The sequence below is a fragment of the Callorhinchus milii genome, unplaced genomic scaffold (assembly GCF_018977255.1).
Source record: "Callorhinchus milii isolate IMCB2004 unplaced genomic scaffold, IMCB_Cmil_1.0 Scaffold1, whole genome shotgun sequence".
NCBI classification, from domain to species: Eukaryota; Metazoa; Chordata; class Chondrichthyes; order Chimaeriformes; family Callorhinchidae; genus Callorhinchus; species Callorhinchus milii.
Genome location: NW_024704742.1, coordinates 12,908,453 through 12,932,752, shown reverse-complemented (window position 1 = coordinate 12,932,752; position 24,300 = coordinate 12,908,453). Strand labels below are relative to the sequence as shown.

At 42.7% G+C, this 24,300-nt stretch overlaps 1 protein-coding gene across 4 annotated transcripts in view; it reads right to left on the bottom strand.

Annotated features, from left to right (window-relative positions):
* Positions 1 to 18,408, bottom strand: part of LOC103190390 (La ribonucleoprotein 1B) — a 67,854-nt gene extending 49,446 nt beyond the window's left edge. For 3 of the 4 annotated variants that reach the window (XM_007911145.2, XM_007911147.2, XM_007911148.2), the window contains exons 1-2: positions 18,112 to 18,170; positions 16,227 to 16,921 (exon numbers count right to left, since the gene is read on the bottom strand). In XM_007911145.2, the coding sequence (XP_007909336.2) occupies positions 16,227 to 16,632 (406 nt within the window). In that variant the 5' untranslated portion in view covers positions 16,633 to 16,921; positions 18,112 to 18,170. Of the gene's footprint in view, positions 1 to 16,226; positions 16,922 to 18,102 lie in introns of all 4 variants that reach the window. The other variant, XM_007911146.2, reaches the window with a different exon arrangement.
* Between the last annotated feature and the right edge of the window lie 5,892 nt (positions 18,409 to 24,300).

Genomic DNA, 24,300 nt, shown 5'->3' with positions numbered 1-24,300 from the left:
AATGTCTTGACATCCTTCCTAAAGTGTGGAACACAGTACTCTTAAAAATTCTTCCATTAGGTTTTATTTTGTTGGCCCTTCTACACCTCTCTCCTCAAGCATTTCTCCCTTTGAATATCTAATTATATGTCTCTATGACTTTCTCTCTCGAATTCTACTGTGCAAAAGTTAGAATTAAGATAAACCAGTAAAAAAAATCCAAATATACACTTGGTTTTCTGCACGTGCACACATTTCTATTTACCATGTATTTAGTGTCTATACATTTGTAGATACTGAAAAGGCTTTTTTTTAAAACAAATTGACTACCACCAATAGGTATTTCAGTGAAAAGCAACTTGCATGGTCCTTACCAATTTCTTTGTTAATACCCCCATATTATCTGATTGTACCAACCAATCAAATAATTTGCACATATTCATCATCCTCTTCTCCCTTCCATACTAAAACACATATTCATCCACCCAAGGGGCGGTAGCTGGAGAGGAGGGACGGATCCAGGGAAGGTTTTTTCAAGATGGGAGTGATGACGGCTGCTTTTAGGGGGGTGGGAACTGAACCGATGGACAAGGAGAGGTTGATGACGCCAGACAGGAGAGGGGCCAGAAGGTGGACCTGGGAGTTGAGGAGAGAGGTGGGGATGGGATCGAGGGAGCAGGTGGTGGGTTTGAGTTTGTGGACAGTCGTGGTGAGGGAGGAGGGAGAGATAGGGTCGAAGGAGTATGGGGTGGGGGGGGGGGGTGGGGTGGGTGATGAGGGAAAGGTGATGTGGGGGTGGCTGAACGTATCCCCGCGATTTTAGATTTGAGGAAGTCCAGCTTCTCCTCACAGGTAGAGTTTGAGGAGAGGTATGGGAAGGTGGACGGAGGAGACGGTTTGTGGTGGAAACGAGAAGCCTCCAAGATAACCTTGGAGTAGATATACTTGAATATATTATAAAAATATTAGTGATGCAGATAGACTTCTCCCAATAACACAGTGTCATGCAGCGTCCTGGATAGACATTGCATTAGTAGACGATTTATACAAATAGCCTCTTGAAATTCCCTCCAGAGTCCAAAAAGCACCCAACCATTTATCTGAAGAAATACTTGGGACCCTAAAAAGATAAAACCCAAACTAGATGCCCCAAGTAACTTTGGCAAGCACAAATTCAAAAAGATGCAATTCTAAACCAGTAACCACCATTAAATGGGTCACTTCAACGTTTCAATCGCCAAACAGTGTGCTTAAAATAGATGGAAAACCATCTAAGTTGGCATCCTTAAACAGATGCACTGAATCAAGTTACATGTGTACAATTTCCTGGCATTCAAGACATTGCTAATGTCTCATTTCCAAACCAGACCAAACAATAATTTCCTTATTCTGCACATGAACTATTCAAGTAACACATAGTAACTGGAATAGATCTTTTTACTGTGAATTATCGATGAATCAAGCAGCACTGTTGTTTTTAAAAATGTTTCCAACGTTTCTGCGCTTTCCTCTTCCTCTCCTGAAACAATCACTGGCTGGGTACTGGGTACAAGTTCAGGAAACAAGTCCTTCAATATCTCACCCATGTAGCCACTTTCAAGTGCACAACTAGTCAATTTGTGTCAATACACAATTTGTAAAGGAGAGAAAGATAGGACAGAAATTATTTCCATAGATCAGTGCACAATGATCAGAAGAGAGCCTTGTCTGAATGTTCTCCTCTCCAGCCAAGGATATAATACTCCTCTCAACTTGAGATAGTCTCAAAACACCTCACAGGATTTACAACAACAAACAATAAATTATATTTATATAGAGCATTGTGAGGACGTCCCAAGGTGATGGACAGCCAAGGGTTATCATCCAAGTTGGGGGTTGTAATCAAGAGGGGAGGAGTGCAAGTGGGGTAGGGGTGGAAGTTTGAAAGAAGGCACAGTCAAAGAAGGTCTTGAGACAAGCCTTGAAGGAGGTGGATGAGGAGAAAGTTTTCTGGGATGGAGTGGCAGAAGAGAAAAGAGTGAAACTGGGAAGCAATGACTCATTCCAGGACCATGGAAAAGAAGGTTGGAGATGGGATGGTAGTTAGAGAACGTAGATGGGTCACAGACAGATTTTTTGAGGTTCGGGGTGATAACCGCTGTTTTTAGGGGGTGGGAATGGTGTCAGTGGACAGAGAGAGGTTCACAATGTCTGTTAGTAGGGGTAGCAACAGACCAGGAGAGGGGTCAAGGGAGCAAGTGGTGGGCCGCTTTTGAGAAATGACGGAATTGAGAGAAGAGGGGGAGACAGGGTCAAAAGTATGAAGGATAGGTGGAAGCCGAAGTGGAAGATGGGGGTGAGTGGCAATAGGAAGAGCAGAGGCAACAGAGTGGATCCCCTCAATTTGGGACAAGGAAGGATCATCACTTCACATTTGAACTTTGGAGGAGAGGATGGGCGAGGCTTGGAGTAGTTGGTTTGCAGAGGAGAAGAGGAGTCTGGGGTTGTCCTTGGCCTCGAGGATGATCTTGGAGTAGGACGATTTAGCTGAGGGCAGAGCAGAAGATGTTGACGTGGTCCAGCCAAATCTGGCGATAGACTATTAGACTGGATCTGTGCTAGTTGGTTCAGCTTTACACACCTGTGACTTGAGAGATTGGTGGTCTACTAGTGGACGCTGGAGTAGATGTCGAAGATAACAGAGGGTTGTGGAGGAGAGCGACTGAGGAGCTAAGCTCATTTCAGGAGGAAGCCCAGTGGGGCAGGAGTTCAGAGCTCGGGCAACCAAGATCGAGTGAAGGGTGATTTTTTTTCCCCAGGGGCGGTAGGAGATAGAATTGGGTTGGGTTTTAGGGAGTGGGATGGAGGAATTAAGGGAGATGAAATATGGTCCAAGAAGGTAAGGTAATCACCAGGTCAAGGGGGCGACCATAGATGTGAGTGGCAGAGTTAATGTGGAGGGAGAGGTTGTGAGAGGAGTGGGGAGAAGTCAGCAGAGATAAAGCAAGAAGGGGTGAAGTGGAGATAAGGTGTTCAGAACCAATGCAGAGGAAAAATAGAAGGGTGGATATCAGAGCATTACAAAGTGCAATGATTGCATTTTGTGGGTGAACACGGCAGCCAATTTGTACACAGCAACATCTCATAAACAGCCTTGAAGCGAACAACTAATTTTATTTGGGATTGCTTGGCCAACATTGCTTACTCCACACGCCTGATAATAATCCCTCAAGAAAAAAACAATAATAATTTGGTCACTCAATCCACGACTGTTTGTGGGTCACTGCTGTGCGCAATTGGCTGCCGCGTTTCGTCCACAAATAAACAGTCAATTCACTTTACAGTATATTCTCTGAAGCTCTTTGAGACGTCCCAAAGACATGAAAAGTGCTATATCAAATACAAGGATTATTATTTACATAGAAGAAATGGACATATACAGAAATTTATCTTCAGAAAAGCCCAAGAATCCCAACAATATGTAGGAGTTCTGGTGGACACCTAAAGTATCAACTTTTGCTCGATATTATCGCTCAGGAATGCACTAAGGATTGTAAAGGGCACTATTGTATTTATCGCCTCTCTTCAATGACAGCCAAGCTACAATGCAGATTAAGACAGTGGTGTACGTGTCCAAACAATACCTTGTGCTTCCTGGGCATGCAGCGGAGGGATTTCCTTTGGCCCATTTGGAAAGTCCAGGTCCAAGCAGCGAGTTAGATTTATAGTTAAAAAACACAAAACAGATGCTGGACCAGAGAGAGCCCTCTGCCCTACTCAGACCTGACAGTCATCACCCTGTAGCAGAGTTGGCTTCATAGCAAGCACATCTATTTGCCAAAGCCACTCATACAAGGGTCTGGATTAAACAGTAGGCATTGAGTAAACCTGGTGTTTGGAACACTGGACTTGGACCTCTAGGACATCAAGCTTGCTGGCATGTCACAAGTTATCCTATATAGTTCCTTCCACACATGCTAGAAGTTGCCTCCAGTTTTGTGGACACATATCTAGGGCTTGGAGGAAGGGTGGTGACAATGTTCACGCATTTTATGCTAAAGTTGTGTTGCTAACACAACAGCTACTAACACAACAGCTGCTAACACTGTAAGCAGCTCTTCGAGAGTCGCTGGCGGTACTTGTTATCCAGCCAGTGAGGGTACTTGTCTGGAGTGGCCACTTTCAAGGCCATCCATGGCCTTGCCCCCTCCTACCGCTCTGACCTGCCGACTCTCTACCAACCTGCCCACTCCCTCTGTTCAGCGGGTTCCGGTCTGTTCCAGGTCTCCCGCCCTACCATCGGTGGCAAGGCTTTCAGCCTCTCTGCCCCCAGACTCTGGAACTCCATCTCACAGTCCCTTTGCCTAACTTCCTCCCTAGCCTCCTTCAAGGCTAGTTCTCAAGACCCTTCTTTTTGACCGTGCCTTCGGTCGCCCTCCCACCTCTCTGCCTTCCCTCACCCCTACCCCACCCTTCCCCCATACTCAGGTCCCAACCCCTGACTGTCCAGCACTTTGGGACGTCCTCCCAACGTGACAGGCGCTCTATAAACGTAATTTTGTTGTTGTTATTGGAGTGCCCAAACCTTGGCTCTTGCTAACTTACACCTAATACTTTCTGAAACTGGGGAAGCAAGGTATGTCCCTTCAGGGAGAGTGCACACTCCATTCCAGATGCAGGAAAAATTCTATGTGTAGGTGGCATGCATGGGGAAATCATGACTGATTTGGAACACTCCTAAAAATGGGTTTCCATATGTCATTCAGCTAACCAATTTTTTTTAAATTGCTACTGAATAATAAACCATTATACAATGAACAGTGATAGTTTCATGAAGAATTATCTGGGAATCAAATGTTCAACCTTCAGACTAAATTTTTCTGCCAAATGTGAGAATGAAACTAAAAAGTTTAAAAAGTTATATTTGAAACTGACTTTTTAAAACCAATATATTCCAGCATATTAGGTCTACATTCTTGACAATGAAACAAAGTGGACTATTGATATTCTTTTAAATTATTTTTTTTGAAATCCTGCCATCTAATGACTAGTTGTGTACTATTACACAATGGTTCATTAATCATCATTTATTGGTACATGATTAAAAGCTTTAGCAAACAGTGGTCAATAAAGCAACATTTATTGAAATAAGATTAAAAGCTTTATCAAATTGCCACAGTGAGAGAATATTTCACAGTCATAGGGCTTCAGCCAAAAATACTCTCAAACAACAGAATGAATAAAATATAAGATTATTTATTTTCTAGGGACATCTACATTCTCTCAAACTGCCGCCCCATCTCCAACTTCCCTTTCCTCTCCAAGGTCCTGGAATGAGTTGTTGCTTCTCAGCTTCACTCCTTTCTCTCCCATTCCCTTCTCGAACCCCTCCAATCGGGTTTCCGTGCTGCCCACAGCACAGAAACAGCCCTGGTCAAAGTGACAAATGACATTCTGTCCATCTACAACCATGGTTCCCTCTGCCTCCTCGTCTTCCTTGACCTCTCTGCTGTCTTCGACACCGTCGATCACTCTATCCTCATCCATCGCCTCTCATCTAACCTCAACCTTACGGCTCTGTCGCTTTACCTTCATGCTTCAGATCGTACCTCACACCGCTGCCACGTCATCTCCACAAACGGCTTCTCCTGTAGCCCCCAGACCGTCTCGTGCAGCGTTCCTCAGGACTGTCCTTGGTCCCTTCCTTTTCAATATCTATTTGCTCCCTCTTGGTGACATCATCCGCAGACACGGGGTCAACTTCCACATGTATGCAGATGACACCCAACTCTACCTCTCTGCCTCCACCCTTGATTCTACAACCACTGCTGTGCTGACAGAATGTCTGTCAGACATCAAGTCCTGGATGAGAGCTAACTTTCTTCAGTTGAACGTCAACAAGACCGAGGCTCTCCTGTTTAGCTCCCGTCAGCACCTCCTCACCTCAGGCGCTGACAGCATCACCATCCATGGTTGCACACTGCACCTTGCTAAGCCAGTCCAGAACCTTGGGGTTTTGTTTGTCCCTCAACTATCCTTTCTACCCCAAATCTGCACCATGACCCGCTCTGCCTTCCCCCACCTTTGCAACATCACCCGGCTCCAACACTGTCTCACACCACAGGCCGCCGAAACCCTCATACACACTTTCATTACACTGAGGCTCGACTATGCAAACTCACTGCTTGTTGGCCTCCCCAACTTCTCCCTCCATAGGCTGAAGATCATCTAGTACTTTGCAGCCCACATCCTCTCCCGCACCAGCCTCCATGACCCCATCACCCTCATTCTCACCCAACTCCACTGGCTTCCCATCACACAGAGGATACAGTTCAAGATCCTGGTCTTCATCTTCAAAGCCCTCCATGGTCTTGCTCCCCACTCCCTCTGAGACTTCCTAACCCCCTACCATCCTACTTGCTCCTTCCACTCAGCGGGCTCTTGCCTGCTTCACGTCCCTCGCCTTGCATGCTCCACTATTGGCGGGTGGGCCTCCTGTCCCCTCCCTCTGGAACTCCATCCCGCAATCCCTCCTCCCCCCCCCACCCTTACCTCCTTCAAGACCCATTTCAAGACCCCCACTCTTTGACCTGCTCTCGATCACGCTGCTTCCCCCCCACCCTCCGTCCTCCACCCTCCTGACAAAGCCGACATCTAATAGCACCAACCCTGCTCAGCGATATTGCCTAAGAATAGGTTCAAGTTCATTTCAGCGACTTTGAGCACTCAATTTAGGCTGACACTCCAGTGCAGTGCTACATTGTCAGTTGCCGTCCTTCAGATGAAACGTAAAACCAAGGTGGATGTACAAGGTTCCGAGCCACTATTGATTTTTATCAAAAAAAAGCAAACTTCTCCTGTCCTGGCCAACAATCAAGCTAAAATTGGTCATTCACTTCATGGTTGCTTGAAGATCGTTACTGTGCACATAAATGGCTGCAGTATTCACCTATAAATATAGTTGCTACACTTTGCAGTAAATCCTGTTAAGCATTTTGAGATATCCACCCAACGTGAAAGATGCTATATCAGATGTAAGGATTACTATCATTTTGTACCATAAAGTCAAAAAATTTTGGACTTCAAAACATTCCATTTTTCAGATCTCATTACCTACCATTTTGATAAATCTCCATTACTATAATCAGAGGAATCTACCATTAATGCTTCCATACTATTAAGGTTTCTTTATTAAAAAACAAACCTCCATTTTGCACTCCAGATATTCCAATGGGCAATAATTGCATTACTGCAATGGGCCCAAAGTTGTGAGCCTACCTGCTAAATATAGAATAGCTGGCTGGGATTGGTTAACCTCATTAAGAGGCAAGAGGGAGCTTGAGCAGTTTATTCAGCAACATCCAATCAAAAAAGTTTGAAGAATACAAGAGGTCAAAGGTAAAGAAATGTCATGAATAAAGGAATTAATTTGAAGCCAGCTAGCGATGCTGAGTTAGTCCAAGCCCAAAACTGTTATTTGTAACATACCAAACTGATTGAAGAAGCACTTTTTCTTTGAGCTGTACATTTTCAGTACACTTAAAAGAATTTAAGTGGAGCTACCAAAAATCAGTCTAAACATGTATTAAAACTTCTCCCCTTAAATTAACCTTGAAAGTCAAGCAGATTTTCAAACCTGTCCTCAAAGTCCAAACACACCATTTTCCATGATTGAATAGATTGCAATCAGGAGCCTTGGTAGTTTCTCACCCCTCCTCCCCCCCCCACCAAAAATAATAAGTTGTTGAGACCAATTATAGTACTTCTGGTCACCATTCCAGCTAAGGTCTGATAACTACAGGTGAAATACACCCAAAAATCTTCAGCTACATTGTTCATTTATACTGAGCTACTACAGCAGCTTTTTAAAAAAAAAATCAAATATGAACACATTATTTTGTTGGCCAATCTTTTATAATTAAAAAACCTAGGTGAAAAGAGCCAAGGTGTAAAAATGCAGGAAGCTAATAAATAAGAAATATGTACAAATCAAGGCTTGTCAAGTAGTGGTTATCAAATACTAGCTGTAGCCATTGCAGCTTTGTCTTTATCTATACTCAGCTGGGAGGACTCCTTTAATATATTTTTTTCTCCCAGACTCCCTCTTTCAGTCTCACTCTCTCTCCCACAAAACACAGTCACTACAATTTATAATATATTCTCTCTCTCTGCCTCTGTCAGTCTGTCCCATATGGGAGGACCCTAGCTCCCACGACAACCAAAAAACCGTGCCTTACATTTGTTTCAGAATATAGATGTATCTCTCTGAATGGTGTGTGCTTTCCTCTGTCATAGTTGCAGAATACAATGCGCACCTCATATTTTGGGGCTTAATTAAAGCATTCTTTTTAATACAACTCATAAACGATACGAAATTCCCCAAAAGACATGTGCACGACACTGCCAGATGCAAGACCTTTCCGATGAGATATAAGTTATGCTTCTACATCAATAGGTTAGTGCGCGAGTGTCAGATACAGACAGACAGTCACTTTATCTTTATATAAAAAAGAGTATTCACTTTTATAGTTTGTAGATATTTAGGATTGGAAAACACAGGGGAGGAAAATCTACAATCATGGAAAAGAATACGAGCAGCCTGATCTTTAACTAGTTTTTATTTTATATGAACAGAATATGTTTTCAGTGTAGCACATCCTCAAATTTGGGCCATGCTATCCATGATTACACTTGCAGCCTGCGGGCTGTGTAAATTAGTCACATGGGCATGCGTAAAATAGTTGGCCATCTCTGATCTAAGGCAACTGGGGGAGTAAAAGAAAATGCAACTTCTGCTCCCAGAACTGACCTGCTTCCAAAATATCAAACCTAATGACAAGCAATACTTAACTTATTAAAAAAAAATTTAAAAATCATCTTTATTGGAAGGGTTGGTCGTTTCCAAATGAGGTGTAGAACAGATTGGCTCAGCTATCTCCACCTCCCTCCACTTACCCCAAATCTCCTCTCCTCTCATGAAACTCACTCCTTCTCCCTTGATCCCCTTCCCAATGCTGCTCCTGGTTAGCCAGCTTTGCCTCTTCACTCCCCTGCTAACCAACATCTCAAATTCTCCCTCCCACTAGCATAGTGCACCCCTTTTCAAAACCACCATCATTCCCCACTCTTTGTTGTCTGACAGGCAAAAAGATAGAACATCACTGGACCTGGAATCAAGAGTAGAATTGGAAAAGTAGATTTTGAGCGTCATCTGCATGTGGAAGTTAAGCCCGTGTATGTGGATGATGTCACCGAGAGAGATCATGTGGACAAAGAAGAGGAAGGGGTTGTTGATGGAGTCCTTGGTACACTCAGGTGACCACAGGGACAAGAGGAGAAACCATTAGTGAAGAGGAAATAGATGTGGTGGGAACTGAACCAGGAGAGAGATGTCGTCGAGGGAGGAGAGACAATCGAGGAGGACAGTGGTGAACAGTATTAAAATCAGAAAGAATAAGGCAAAGGGATCCCCAGTCGCAGAAAGATTATGTCATTGATGATTTTGACAGACTGTCTCGGTGCTGTGGGCAGGATGGAAGCTGGACTGGAGGGACTCAAGTAGGGAGTATACAGAAAGGTGGGAGCGGAGAAGAACGTCAACAACCGGTACAGGACTAGATAGGAAAGGTAGGCTGGAGAAATAATAGCAATGTCACAATTTGAGTTAAATAAAAAAGCAACGTCTGGCTCAGTTGGTAGCACCCGCATCCGAGGCAAAAGTTAGTGGGTACAAGTCTCACATCGGGCTTTGAGTTCATAGTCTAGGCTGCCACTTCAATACCATGCTGGAGGAGCATAATTGGTTTTGCTGACAGAAAAGAAGTTAAATCAAGGTCCTGCCTGCTTGTTTAGTTGGACGTTAAAGATCCCATGCACTAGTAGAAAAGAGTTTATCCTGGTGTCCTGAAAACAATCCTCTCAATTAAAATTGGGCATTCATTCCATTGCTATGAACAAATTGGCTGTTGTGTGTATGTCCATAAATAGTTAGTCACTACACTTCACAGTAAATATCCTGTGAAAACACTGACAATTCAATGACATAAGGTACAACGTGAAATGTAAGGATTATTAAAAACTGAAAAATGTCTGAATACAACTTTTGTTTGAAATTCAACTTCTTGAAATGTCTCATTTCCCTCTTAAGTAAATATTTGAGAGAAGCAAGACAAATTTCTAACCGTATTATGGCATTAATTCACAGATATACTTAAACGCATATGAAATGCTTACATGTATGTAAAGAATCACAAAGATGATTCTACTTACAACAAAGTATTCTACCTGGAGCAAAGAACATGTTTAAATAACTAATGCTTTAACTAATGACAATGAACACCTTCCACCACAAGCGAGAACATTATAACAGCTGTAGAATAGTTATGCCAATCTGAGTTTTTTTCAACACAAATTGCATTGCGTGGAGCACAAAAGTGTAAAACACACAGAGGAATGAAGGAAATAGAAAAACAGAAGGAAATCATTCTCAGGTCACTGTCACAAACCTCCATGTACTCAATTCAGAACATCAAGCAAAAGGATGGGAACAACTCAAAATACGGAAAAGGGTTGATTTTCTGACTTGCAATTCGCATGAAACTGAGGACGAAAAATTGGATAAAATAAGAGACAAAAGTTGCTCTTCTGTCCTCCAAAAAGGGCAAACTAATACCTCATCATCCATTAGAATAAAGCTTCAATTGTGCTTTATTTGCAAATTCATTCTACTTTGCTGAGGGAAAGAATACAACAGTTGGAGTCAGGAAAAATGTTTTGTTTTAATGGAGAATTGTTTTGTTATTCCCTTCCTTTTCATTCATCTGCATTTGAAGGTTTTTTTTGGAATAATCATTCTCTCTTCAACTCAAACGAAAATATTGATTAACTTTTTTTGAAAATTCATGGCTGTGCATGTGTTTAGGGGGTGCGCTGCTGCACCTGCACTGATTTGTTTTGGTCCTTTTATCATTCTGAGACTTTGCTCCCACTCACCCTCAAGTAAAAGTAAACAACTGTCTTATCTACTAGAGAAGCCCCCACTCCTTCCCCTTGTTCTCAGGCGCTGACAGCATCACCATCCAAGGATGAGCACTCCACCTCACTGATCCATTCCAAAACCATAGCATCTTGTTTGACCCTCAACTAGCCTTTATACCCCACATCCATGACCCGCTCTGCCTTCTCCCATCTCTGCAACATCGCCCGGCTCCGCCATTGTCTCAGACCGCAGGCCGCCAAAACCCTCACACACGCAATCATGACACCCAGGCTTGACTATATAAACTCCCTTCTTGTCAGCCTCCCCAACTCCTCCCTTCATAGGCTGAAGATCATCCAGAACTCTGCAGCCCATGTCCTCTCCCGCACCAGGCTCAGTGACCCTATCACCCCCATCCTCACCCGATTCCACTGGCTTCCCATCACATAGAGGATACAGTTCAAGATCCTGGTCCTCACACCTTCTTCGCCCTCCATGGCCTTGCTCCCCCCTACCTCTAAGACCTCTTCACGTTCCCCGACTCACTCGCCCCACTATTGGCGGGCGGGCCTTCTGTCACTCTGCCCCCAACCTCTGGAACTCCACCCCGCAGTCCTTCCATCTTGCCCTTTTCCTTGCCTCCTCCAAGACCCTCCTCTTCGGCCATGCCTTCGATCACCCTCCTTTGCCCCATGCCCTCCACCCTCCCCGATCCCAACCTCAGATCTGAAACATTTTAATTATCCAGCGCCTGCCTTAGGACGTCCTCCCTACGTGAAAGGCGCTATACAAATGTAATTTTGTTGTTGTTGTTTTTCTGTCCCTGCTGCCAGAACCAGTCTCTTGTTAAAGCAGCTTTATATATCTGAGATGGGTTCAACCCATTGGAATAGCTTGAAATGGGATGAGCCTATCCCATGGGTTCATGTAGCTCCTAGTTGATCAATGATCACAGAAAACCACAATGCACTGGTGTTGTGATACTCAAATCCATCAAAATTTATGCTTCTTTTAAAAAAAAGCTTTCAATGTCTTTTCTGAAAAAAAATTATCGTTTCTCAACTGCCGATGGGAAAATTCATGCACCAATGATACAAGACAGTGGGAATTGTACCCAATTTTATTGGTCTACAATATAATAATAAATATAACAGATTAAATGTAAATGATGAGGAAATTGTCGCCAAACGTAGACAACCAGCTCCAAAGACAAAATCTTGTTACACCCAATGACAAATCAAATTCCAGTCCAGAGAGATTAATTCAAATAGGTTGGTTTGTAGTGGAGCAAGCTCTAAAGGAACACTCAAAAGGAAATAGGAAGTATAAAAAGATAAACTGCACCCTAAAAATACCCATCTGTCACACAAAGAAACCTGTCAGAGAAGCATACAGTGACCAACAGTGGGAAGTTTCAATTGTTTTACTCCCAGAATATGCTTTAATTATTTATGCTCCTAGAATATGTTCCCTAATTATTCCCTTACCCTTCATTTACCAAAATCAGAAACTCATACTGGGGTACAGTTCCACAGGTACTGGAATCTTTCTTTCTCTCTCCCCTTTACATATTCCAAAAGCCTAATATCCATGGAGGCCATTATAGATGAACTTTATTCTGTTCCGCTTGACCCCCACCCTGACCCCCAGCTCGGGTCCGAAACACTGTCCAGAACCTTGGAACGTCCTCCCAACATGAAAGGCACTATACAAATATAGTTTTGTTGTTGCTCTCATCCAGCATATTAGGGTCAAATGACTAATCGGGAATTCTGTACTATTCCCCCCAAACCACGGGTTGAAAAGAATTGTAGCACAATATCAGATGAGACCAATTTAAAAGATACCAGGTATCAAAACTGTAACAATGTGGTCTACAATGACTCACATTTAACACATTTGCATTTAATTCATGACATTATCAGGGGACATCAAAGATTAATTCAATTTTTAGAACAGACTAAAATGTAAACCACTCAACATATGATCTGAATGTATTGAATGATATTGAATCTTCCTGATTAAATATATTCCCACAATGCAAAGTTTTGAGTGGGCCATACAACTGAACTGAATGTCAGGCTACAAAGGAATTAAATAGAAAGTTTACTACTTTAATGGTAACATGCTTTGTCATATTTTTTAATTAAAAGCTATTTCAAACATTCTCTTCTATCCAAAACCAAACAATAATAAATTGGTCATTTTCAATCCACGACTGTTTAAGGGACACTGCTGTGCACAATTGGCTGCCGCGTTTCGCCCACAAATATACGGTCAATTCGCTTTACAGCATATTCTGTGAAGCACTTTGAGACGTGAAAAGTGTTATATCAAATGCAAGGATTATTATTATTATGAACAACTACAAACTGTATAATAACTTGGCAACATTCACAAATAATTCAATACACAGTGACCCATCTTTTATTACTAACAATTTCCTTTGTGACATCCAAGTGAAAGACACTTAATGATGTCAAAGTTACTGTGATGTAGTTAGTTTAAAATAATCCAGTTAACTAACATTTACTTTTGTCATATTTATTCAATTTACCAGTTCCTGGAAGCTGATTCAGATCATAAGGAATTCTGTCAATACAAGAACATTTAAAAGAACGATACTGTAATTTTATGTGCAAGCTTTCACTCCTGCAATGAATGCGCAAATGCTTGAATTTGTGACTCTGGCTATATATCGCAAAATTACCTAAATCCAGTTTTACTATCCATCAGATGCAACTGCAAGACAATATATCATTGGGTCCAAAACCTTAGGTTATCTTACAAGCAAAAAAGAAAAATTAGCAAACTTCTGGATTATTAAGATTATTGCAATTTCCTGTGTGTTGCGCACATGCAGAGGAAGCACCACAAAATACCATTACCTACACCTAAATCAGTGACACTTCTTGAGCATAGCACACAGAAAGTAACATTAGAGGTGACCAACAATCCTGATAGCAGCAATTTTTTAAGGCAGCTACTCAGCACCAGAACAGTCTAACATCTGGTTAGCATAACCGTAATTCCCGAGCACTGTAAGCATAGCCATTGCTATGTGGAATCATCTTAATGGGATGTCCTAACCTAGATTGCTTTGTCAATCACCTTATTTATATATTAATCTAGCAACTTCAACCTGAGTAGATTCAGTGTTCTTTCCCCAGTTAGTTTCCCCAATAATGTAAAGTATTCAAACAGCACCAAAATTCATGAAGTCAATTAACTGTGAAAACTTTCACATTGTGAAATGTACCCATTTTACTCCAAAAAATGTGTGTAGCCACTGGTGTAAACCTGGCTCAGCTGGTAGCACTAACTGGGTAAGAAGGTTGTGGGTTCAAGCCCACGTTGGCACTTTGAGCTCATCGTGGAGTCCTGTAGCTCAGTGGTTAGAGCACTCGCTTTGCAAGCGAGAGACCTGAGTTCAATTTCAGGACGAAACCTTGGGCAAGTTTCCTTACTCCACACGCCTAATAATAATAATCCCTCCAAAAAAAAACAATAATAAATTGATCATTTTCAATCCACGACTGTTTGTGGGACATTGCTGTGCGCAATTGGTTGCCGCGTTTGCCCACAAATATACAGTCAATTCCACTTTACAGTGTGTTCTGTGAAGTGCTTTGGGATGTCCTCCCGACGTGAAAAGCGCTATATCAAATGCAAGGATTATTATTATAAAACTGAAAATCCAAATGCAGTGCAGGGAGAAGACTGCAGTCTCTTTCAGGTGAGATGGTAAACCAAGGCCCAGTCTGCCTATTCAACAACAAGATTACATTTGTATAGCGTCTTTCACGTTGGGAGGATGTCCCAAGGGCTGGACACAGCATTTCAGATGGATGTTAAAGATCCCATGGTGAATTGTTGTATGAAAATTGGCTGCAGTGTTTGCCTACAAATACCAAAACATTACTTATTCATTACAGAAATCTTGTGCTTGACATTATAGGCTCATATTAAATTCAAGAATTATTAATTTTAGGTCTATTAACACGTAAATAAATGTTGCTGAAGGTTCAAACATGAAAAATACTTATGCAATGCAAGTTTCTAAAGTACTGTCAGTCTGTCTCCAATTAAAAAAACATCTTTCTGCTATACTACAGACATATTCAAACTGATTGCAGTGATCGACCTTACACGTGCTACCATGAAATTCGATCAGAGATTGGGGGATGGTAAGCACTGAAACTCGCCAAGTCCTGCAGTGTTTCCTGGATGTGCACCGATCAGCAAGCTGCCCTAAAATAAGTCATTCAGCAGCCTGGCGTTGCTCGAATTGAGATCTTCTGTGCACTGTAAGAGTTAACGCTCACTAACTTGCACACACTCGCTAACAGGACCACGTTTTCTGCCGGCGGGATTGTGGGTAAACCCAGTTGGATGTGTGCGGCCTCGATTAAAAGAACCGAGTCACCCCCCAAATCACTTGACGCTGCCTCAACGGAACAAAAAGCACAAAACTGTGGACGTTTGAATCTAAAACCAGGAGCGATTTTCTCCGAGACATAAACGTGCAATGATCTGGATTAGATCGAGATCTGGGCCGATGACAAAATACACAGTTACTGTCGAGCTAAAAATAATTTTGTTTTAATCCCCACAAATACATTTGCAGCTTCCCAAATCAGCTTCCTTCTCTTACCAGCTTTTCTATAGGAACAACACTAAAGCAATCATAATGCAGCGTTTCTGTCGTCTACCTCCATTAATTTAATTACGGCTAGATTAAGCTCTGGTCTGGGAGTGTAAACAGACCACACCTCTTACTGATTTGCTTTTTCTGATGCCCATTTATGTAAATAAAATGGATGAATGACATGGACCAATATGGCAACACATTTGGTCGAAGACAAATTGACTGATCGTAATATTTTCTGAACAGCATAAATTTAGAAGTGTTCGAACTATAAATTGATCAAAGCAGCTATTATGACCAGGCCCCACCCCCAACCCCTTTCCAAGGAGAATCGCAACTAATTTGAGACGATCTTAAATTGACATCGATACACAGCTTCTCCCTAAAACCATTGTTTTAAATACGATTGCGTAAAATGCTCCATCGTGCAAGTTCTTTAAATACAATACTCGCTCATTTTTAAAGATATTGTTCAATATTTCCATGGGACATTCATGAAACAGGAAAAAAANCTAGACACACAAAAACTTAATGTTGAAGAGTCTGAACATCTTAAAGCCATTTATGCTTTCGTCTATTTGCAGCTCCAAAATAACACCTCACACACAGAAGTGACTGACACACGAGATTTGCTTCACAAACCTGGCTCTGGACTGCTGACCCTCACGCTGTTCACGGTGACCATGTTCTTCTTGGTCCAGGGGTTGATTTTAGGAGGAGGCGCTTCAGTGAATTTGTTCTGTTGCTTCTCCTCCGATTCCCCCGGGCTCTGGTCGTTTTCTTTATCCTCTTTCCTCGGATCGGTTGACATGTCCAACTCCACTTGGCTCGGGAGTGGCGGTGACTCGGATTCCTCTTGGCCTACAAGCCCCACGTCTCTCCTCTCCGACAGGCCTCCTCCCTGCGAGTCCTCGTCTCCTCCCGAAGCGGACGAGGACGATGAGCGGTCGCGGGTGACGACGGGCTCGTCCTGCGAGCAACCGGGCGGCTGACCAGAGGCTTCGTGATCCGAGGGCTGGACCATGCGAGACTCGACCTCGGTGGCCATTCCCTTTCTATGCTAAGTGTGTCTGGGCCGAGTGGGCTCACACTCGCTTTAATTCAGCTTTTTTTAAAAAAAAAGTCCCACTTCACTCACTATCGAATTAAAATATTATATTTCAAAAAAGGCGAACCAGTGAGTATTTCTTTTCAAAAAAGATTTAAAAATTTTAAAAAGCCTCCTTTTGCGGTCTTTTTTTGTCCTCTTTCGGTCACCGGGGTGATGAGTATATTTTAAGAAATTGGATTTGTAGAAACAGATCCACACCAAACCTCGGCTTGAGATTTTCTCTTATCTATGATAAATAAATATTAAAAAAATGAAAAGGATCTGGTCAGACAGAAGGTCGTCAGGCTGAAAAAAGCAAACAGCTGCTCCAATCTCACTTTAAAAACACAGCGCCCTGCGGATGCGGGTCAGTGGTGGTGGGTAAAAAAAGGTTAAATATATAACTGATGTACAAAAATACGCGTCTCTCTCGTCCTTCTCCACTCTCTCAAAGTCGGGCTTGGAGAAGCAAAAAAACAACCACGCGTCCTCCTGCTGCTGCCGCCGCTCGCAGCACACCACCACCACCACCACCCACCTCCTTTTTTTCTTAATAGAAGAGGAGAAGGTGGGTGGAGAAAGAGAGGAAGTTGAGTGTTCGATTAGCCAAAGGAGAGCGCTGTTGCCCGGCTCTCCGGGACCATGTGCTGCTCCTACTGCTGTGCGTGTGGTGCTGTGCGCGCTGCCCATTGACGTGTCCCCATGGCGCAGCCGCCGCTCTGCGCAGCCCGTCATACTCTCTCCCCCCCCCCCCACCAACGTGAGGAGGGGTGACGCGCTTGTCACTCACACTCTCTCCCCCCCACCCCACGCCGCCGCTTCACGCCATTGTTACAACACACAGTGGTTGCTCTGGAAACGGGATCTGTTTATGCGCCTCGGCCTCGAGAGCGCACCAGCCAGGCAGCCCGCGCGGCGAGGTGTGCGCGTGACACGCGGCGCTCTCCCCCCCCTCCGGGGGCGGTGTGGATTTAAACGTTGAACGTTCTCTCTCCTCGTGTTCCATTAACGTCCATATCTCGAGCCCAGCCCAGAGCGCACGCGGGAGCAGCCCATCTCTCTCCTCGCGCACACTCTATTCAGGGTGCAGCGCCTTTAAAAGCAGAGTCATCCCAGACACTTTTTTTGCCCTGCAAACGAAATAATTTCCTCGAACTGCTTGACTGCCCCACTCCTCCCATCAACTCACCACCTTTACCGTCGCCATGAGCATACTCCAGATGCAAACCACCCCCTCGCCTCTTCTTTCAGTGTGTGTTTACAGGGGACGAATCTCTCGCCGTGGACAAGGGAGAGGGGAATAAAGCAAAGCTGGGAAAACGCATGGCAGCTTCCCGCACCATATGGAAAGATCGACCGAAACCGAGAACCCTCATCTCCTCCCCAGAACCGAGCCAAGCACACAACTGCAACAAATTGTTTCCACACCAGTCTCACCCCACTCCAACACCGGCAGGTGTATGTCCGATCGTCCGTCTCTTTTTCTCCTCTCCAGGAGTAACACTCCTAACCGACCTGTCTGGATTTTTTTTAACCCTTCTCTTGGTTTTTTTTGGGTAGTGGTGAGGGGGGACAGGTGTGAGTTTTCACTCACTGACTTCCTGGCTTTCTGCCCTGCACATTTCCATTCGCTCAAATCGACACATGCTTCCACCCTGCTGCCGCCATGTTAAATCGAGAACTCGACAGACGACATCGCGCCTACGCAATGGCTGACGTGGCCCCTCCTCTCAGATCCCCGACCTTGTTCGGAGGCTCCGCGCCTGCGCACTGACTGACATGGCCACTCAGCTTCCCGACCTTGTGAGGAGCGGCTCCGCGCCTGCGTACCAATTGACGTGACCCCTCCTCTTAGCTACTCGACCTTGTCCGGGGGCGGGGGGGGGAAGCTCTACGCCTGCGCACTCAACGCACCTTTCAGGGCTCTCGCCGCCTTTCAAAACACGCCGCCGGAAGTACACGTCTCTCTCGCGCGGTGATTGACGTCACGCACTGGATGAGTTGTCAATCAGTTCCCGGGGCGGTGTCCACTGAGCTGCACAGCAGCCAGAGAGGGCCAGTGAGAGAGAGAGAGAGAAAAAGGTGGTGAAGTGCTGACGCCACATTAAAAGTGCCTTTTCCCCACCACATACCCACTTACCCCTGAGCGCCCATTTAGCAACAGTAATAATAATAATCCTTGCATTTGATACAGCTCCTTATCATGTCGTTAAAGAATTCTTTTATTTGTCTTTTTATTAAGTCCTGCAAAGCTCTGTATACATTTATTTGTTGTTGTCGTTGTTTATGTTGCTTTAGTTCCCATGTATTACCCATTGTTTGACACAGATATTAAATACTAAAAATGCAGGGGTTAAATACTAAACATGCAATAAATTATTAAATTGTACATTAATAATTAAAGTATGTTAATTCATTACTACCTTATTGTGCAAACAGGTAACAAATGAGCACAACTGGATCAACCACTCGACCAAATACACCAGTTTGCCTTTAAAATTACTGTATCTGCAGATCATATGATACATATGTAAGTGTTTGGGAATCAACACAATACGCTGAAATGCCAACTGCCCCTTCCATTTCTCATAAAAAAATTCACCATGAAAGTAATTTATCATTAACACTTTTGCATAATGATTATCACTAAATGGTACATTGGCTATTTTCCCTATTTTTGGTTAATGCTTTTAAGTTTCGCTCACAAAATATAATCAATTCACATTACAGTGAAGCGCTTTGAGATGTCTCAAAGACATGATAAAGCACTATATCAAATGCAAGGATTATTATTAGCATTATAATTAGAATTCCTTACTAAAAGTACCCAAAGATATTTTATGCAGGTAAATTGAATTCATTTTTGATCATTTTTAGTTTTTAATGAGAGAACCTGTTTTACTCTTCTCTGTATAGATTTCAATTGTACTTCTAGGATATATATTGAACATCGGGAACTTAGATATTTTGGAGTTACCTTAAGGATGGTACATTTTGAAAATCTGTACACACAGTATAATGTCATTAGAGTATTGCAAAGTTGAAATTTCATTGCAAGTTTATGGACCACAAAGGAACTGTTTATTGATAATGGTGAGTCTTTATCTGTTGCTCTGGCCATGAACCAGGTGGAATGTCAACTCATAACATGTTTCGCCCACAAATATACAGTCAATTCACTTTACAGTATATTCTGTGAAGCTCTTTGAGATGTCTAGAAGACGTGAAAAGCACTATATCAAATGCAAGGATTATTATTATACTTGTACAGCTCATCTTGCCTGGTACAACAATAGCATTGCCTCAATAATAGACCCATTGCTGTGAGTTGATTTGGTGTATGTGTGTGTGTGTGTGAGTTTGGGAAAGGGGAGGGGGGTTTGGGGGGAGGAGAATGAATAGTTGTGGATCTGAGGAGCACAAATATAGATTACAAAATAAAAGTGAACTGCTTTCTTTGTGTTACTTGAGTATTAAGATAACTGAATACTGTTGGTTGCAGGTGGAGGAACAAGCAGACTGTAAGATCATGAATGGACACTTCATATCACCAATGGATCATTACTTGCCAGGCATCATGCCATCTGAAACTGTCACAGCTAGGTAAGAAATTACCAGCATAACAGGATTGTGGCATAATTTTCACGATATTAAGAATGTAAAAGTAAAGGATTCAAGAAGAAGTAACTTCCTGTTGGATCTTTCTGGATGGAAGTCTGATAGATATGCCAGTTGTGCAAAGTTTTGGAAAGTTCGTAAATAGATTTTAGTAATATAGTTTGCCATCTCACATTATATAACTGAGTTTCCATTCACAAGGTACCATGATTGCGAGAATATAAATGTGTACAAACTGAATCAAATCCTTTTACAGCACTCGAATTCTGCTTAATTTTTTTCCTTGCTTTTTTTCCCTTACACTCCTTACAATTGAGCTATCCAATTAGTCCCACTTCCCCACTCTTACCCCATACCCTTGACATTTTTTTTAATGTGGAATTCTTCTGTGAACGTTCTACTTTTTTGCTTAATTTCACTCTTTTGCTTTTATTATCTTTGTAAAATGTATTTTGACATTTTAATGTAAGCACAATTGTGTGCTGCACAGTGTGTGAACTGTAATTTCATACAAGAAACGTATGTTAATTTTGTTGCAGTAGACTTCAAAGCGGGCTCTGTAACATAAGCTGGCATATGGATCTTATTATTTAAAGACGTCACGGTAAAGAGAAACTTGGCAAAAGTGGGAGAACTGCTTTATGATAGGAAAATTACATGAATTAAAGCTTCTGTAGTGTGGTTAGAGCACTCACCTCACAAGGAGAGGACCCGGGTTTGAGTCCCGATAGTGCAAAATCTTAGGCAAATTTCCTAACTCCATATGCCTCTGTGGCGTGTAAGGATGTGTAGTCTAATGAATGGCCACATAATGCTTTAACCTTTATGCGTGGCATCAAGACATTGGGACATTTATTGATTACATCTCAGTCAGTTTTGGATAAGGAGCACAAATAGATCAGCAAGCATATTCTGCCGCGATTCTGTTCTTTGATCCTCTCCTCTTAACCATCTATACACTCTCACTTGGTGACATCATCCACAGACTTCCACATTTACGCAGATGATACCCAACTTTATCTCTCTGCCACTATACAATACACAATTTACATTTATATGGCGCCTTTCACATTGGGAGGACGCCTCTAAGCTGAGTAAGCACCCAAGTTGGAGGTGGGATCCAAGGGAGTGGCACCACAGTCATAAAGTGGTATGTCTTGAGATGACAACAATAATAAATTACATTTGTATAGGCCTTTCACGCCGTTGAACAAGGTGACAGACCTTGAACTAGGTGTAGGAGAGAGCCAATTGGGAGAATTCTGAAATGGAGTTCCAGAGAGCAGGGGTAGAATAGCAGAAAGTCTAGTTGCTGATTGTGGCGTAGGAGACATGAAGCCGTTTGGTGCCAGTTTAGTGATGGGAGCAGCAGGTCGGCAGGGTTGAAAGAGGTCACAGAGGTAGGATGGAGCGAGACCGTGTTGGAATTTGAAGGTGAGAATAAGGATCTTGAAATCGATTTCCTGGGGGATGAGGAGCCAATGGAGCTGAGCAAAGATGGGATGATAGGCTCATCGTGCAGGGAGGACACAAGGTGCAGGGTGCTGGATGGTCTGTAGCTTGTATAGTGAAGAGCTGGGAATTCAGTGAGCAGCGTGAAGCTTGGATGTATAAAAGCGTAATTGCGGTCTTTGTGACCTAAAAAGATAGTGGCAGAGTTGAGCAATGTGACGAAAAGCTGAGTGGGTAGGGATTTAAAAGGTATTCTCAATTTCAAACCCTTCACTGATTGCCCTCCGTACCTGTGCATCCTCCTTCGACTCTGCCAATCCTTCACTCAGAAAATACTGACCTACTTCATCCGTTCCGTCATCAGCAGACATCAGTCATCAGTCATTCTGACTCTGCTGCCTGGAACTTTATACTGGAATCCCCGACTTGCTCCCTGCCTGCCTCCGATTGTTCAAGGCTTGACTCAATATGTACCTCTTTGACTAAGCTGTCGGTCATCTTTCCTCTCCCCGCCTCCTTCGGCTTTCATTCCCAGCTCGGGTGTCCAGCTCGCAGTGTCGAAAGCTTAGAAACACTGTTCCGGTTAAAAACACTGCATAAATGTAAATGTTATAATTTGACATTAATTCAATTACTGTATTTTTTGTAAAAAAGTGGACCAAAAAAGGATTTACTAATATAGTTTCCGAAGCAATGTTATTATGCTGTTCCTGTCTGTAATGAATGACCTTTGTAATGAAATATAGGTGGGATGCATGTTGGTTCGGATACTCTTAAACATAATGATTAAACAATTGGCTGCTGCATTTCGTCCACAAATATACGGTCAATTCACTTTACAGTCTATTCTGTGAAGCACTTTGAGACGTCGAGAAGACGTGAAAAGCGCTATATCAAATTCAAGGATTATTATTATTATGATGGGTTTCCACATGTCAGACATCCGCTGACCCAAAATAAGTTTCTATTCCCGCCCCGGCGTACCAGACTCCATAGACGGACCACACACGTTGACTCCATCAGCCCACTCTCCTGGTGCGGACCTCAGCCTCACCCTGTCTTCAATGGCCAGAGGATAGTAAGCTGTTTAGATCACTGGTAAGAGGTCTTTCCATATTTATTCCCAATTGGTGGTCAGGATAAGTATTCTCTTAACTTTGACATTTAAAAGACATAAGTGGGAATACATGTTGATTATGTACAGTGTAAGCCCAGATGGTGGACTAATGGAGAAGCGAAATTCTGGTGAGCCAGAATTTCCTGCAAAGTGTAATTATAATGCTGGTATATGCATTTACTGGCGTTTTTCACACCAAAAAAGCCAGTGCCGAAAATGTTCCCTGCATACTCCACCAAACATATCTAAATATTCAGGCAATGGAATGTCAGAATCGAACCAGTGGCGGTCTCTATAGTCCATTTCCTAAACCAGTTATTCCAAGGTAATCGTGATGATAAAGCAGCCAACCTGACTCACTGACAAGACTTGGAGGAGCAAACAAGTCATTGAGAGCAGTGTTCATCCTACTCAGCTCCTGTTAACACTGCAAGCCAAAGCTCCAATGAGTAGGGTGATCCTAGTTGGACAAGCAGAGTGATGCTTGCCAGACAGTGCTCTCAATCTCTTAAACTCCAGCAGTACCCCCAACGGACACACCAGGCTCATCAACTCATGGCTCTTTCCAACTTTCCTAAGACTCTTTGAAGTTAGGTAAGCAGAGTGCGGCTCTCCAAGTAGAGAGTGCACACTCCCGTTTTAGATACAAGAAAATCTCCATGGCATTTATATGTGCAACTTTAAGCTGGATACTCTTAAGCATGGTGATGGGATTCTGTGTATATCAGACACCCATATGTCAAAAAAATCACATTTTAGAATAACCTATTTCAACTCAAAGGCCATCTGTTGAAACTTGTGCCTAATCATCTTGTATATTAGTCTCATATTTGCCTGGTCAGAAAGCTTGGTATCAGCAGTGCACATTATAGGCCAAAAGTTGATCTTCTATCATTTTTATTATTGAAAAAAAGTACATGTTTAAATTAATTATAAAATGATCAGTTATTTCTTCATCAAACTGCATTAAAAATAAAAAATCAAGGCATTCATGCATGCACTGCATCCAAAAATTAGTAGTTCAAAATGTAAAACAACAATAAAAACAACAAATTGCATTTAAAAAAGCACCTTTCATGTCAGAAGGATTGATTTACTCTAAATTCCGTGAAACAAGAAAACTGAGCAGAATACCAAATTATTATCTTGCTGGATTGGGACCTTGGTTTATAAATTTTGTTGGCATGATGTAGTATCAAGTAGTACCAGATTTCTCCTTTTTGTAGAGGATTGTGGGGGTTTTTAATACAATAGTACAAATATTCAATTTTCCAAATAGTATTTACGGTTGTAAAAGAAATTTAGATTTCCATCCATTTTTCTTGACCATTGGTACCCAAGTTCACAAAACAAAATGAAGGCACACACTTAACAAATCTGATTTAGGTTAATTAATCCACCCTATTGGTTTCTAATTGGTGTTTTTTAGCTCAATTCTG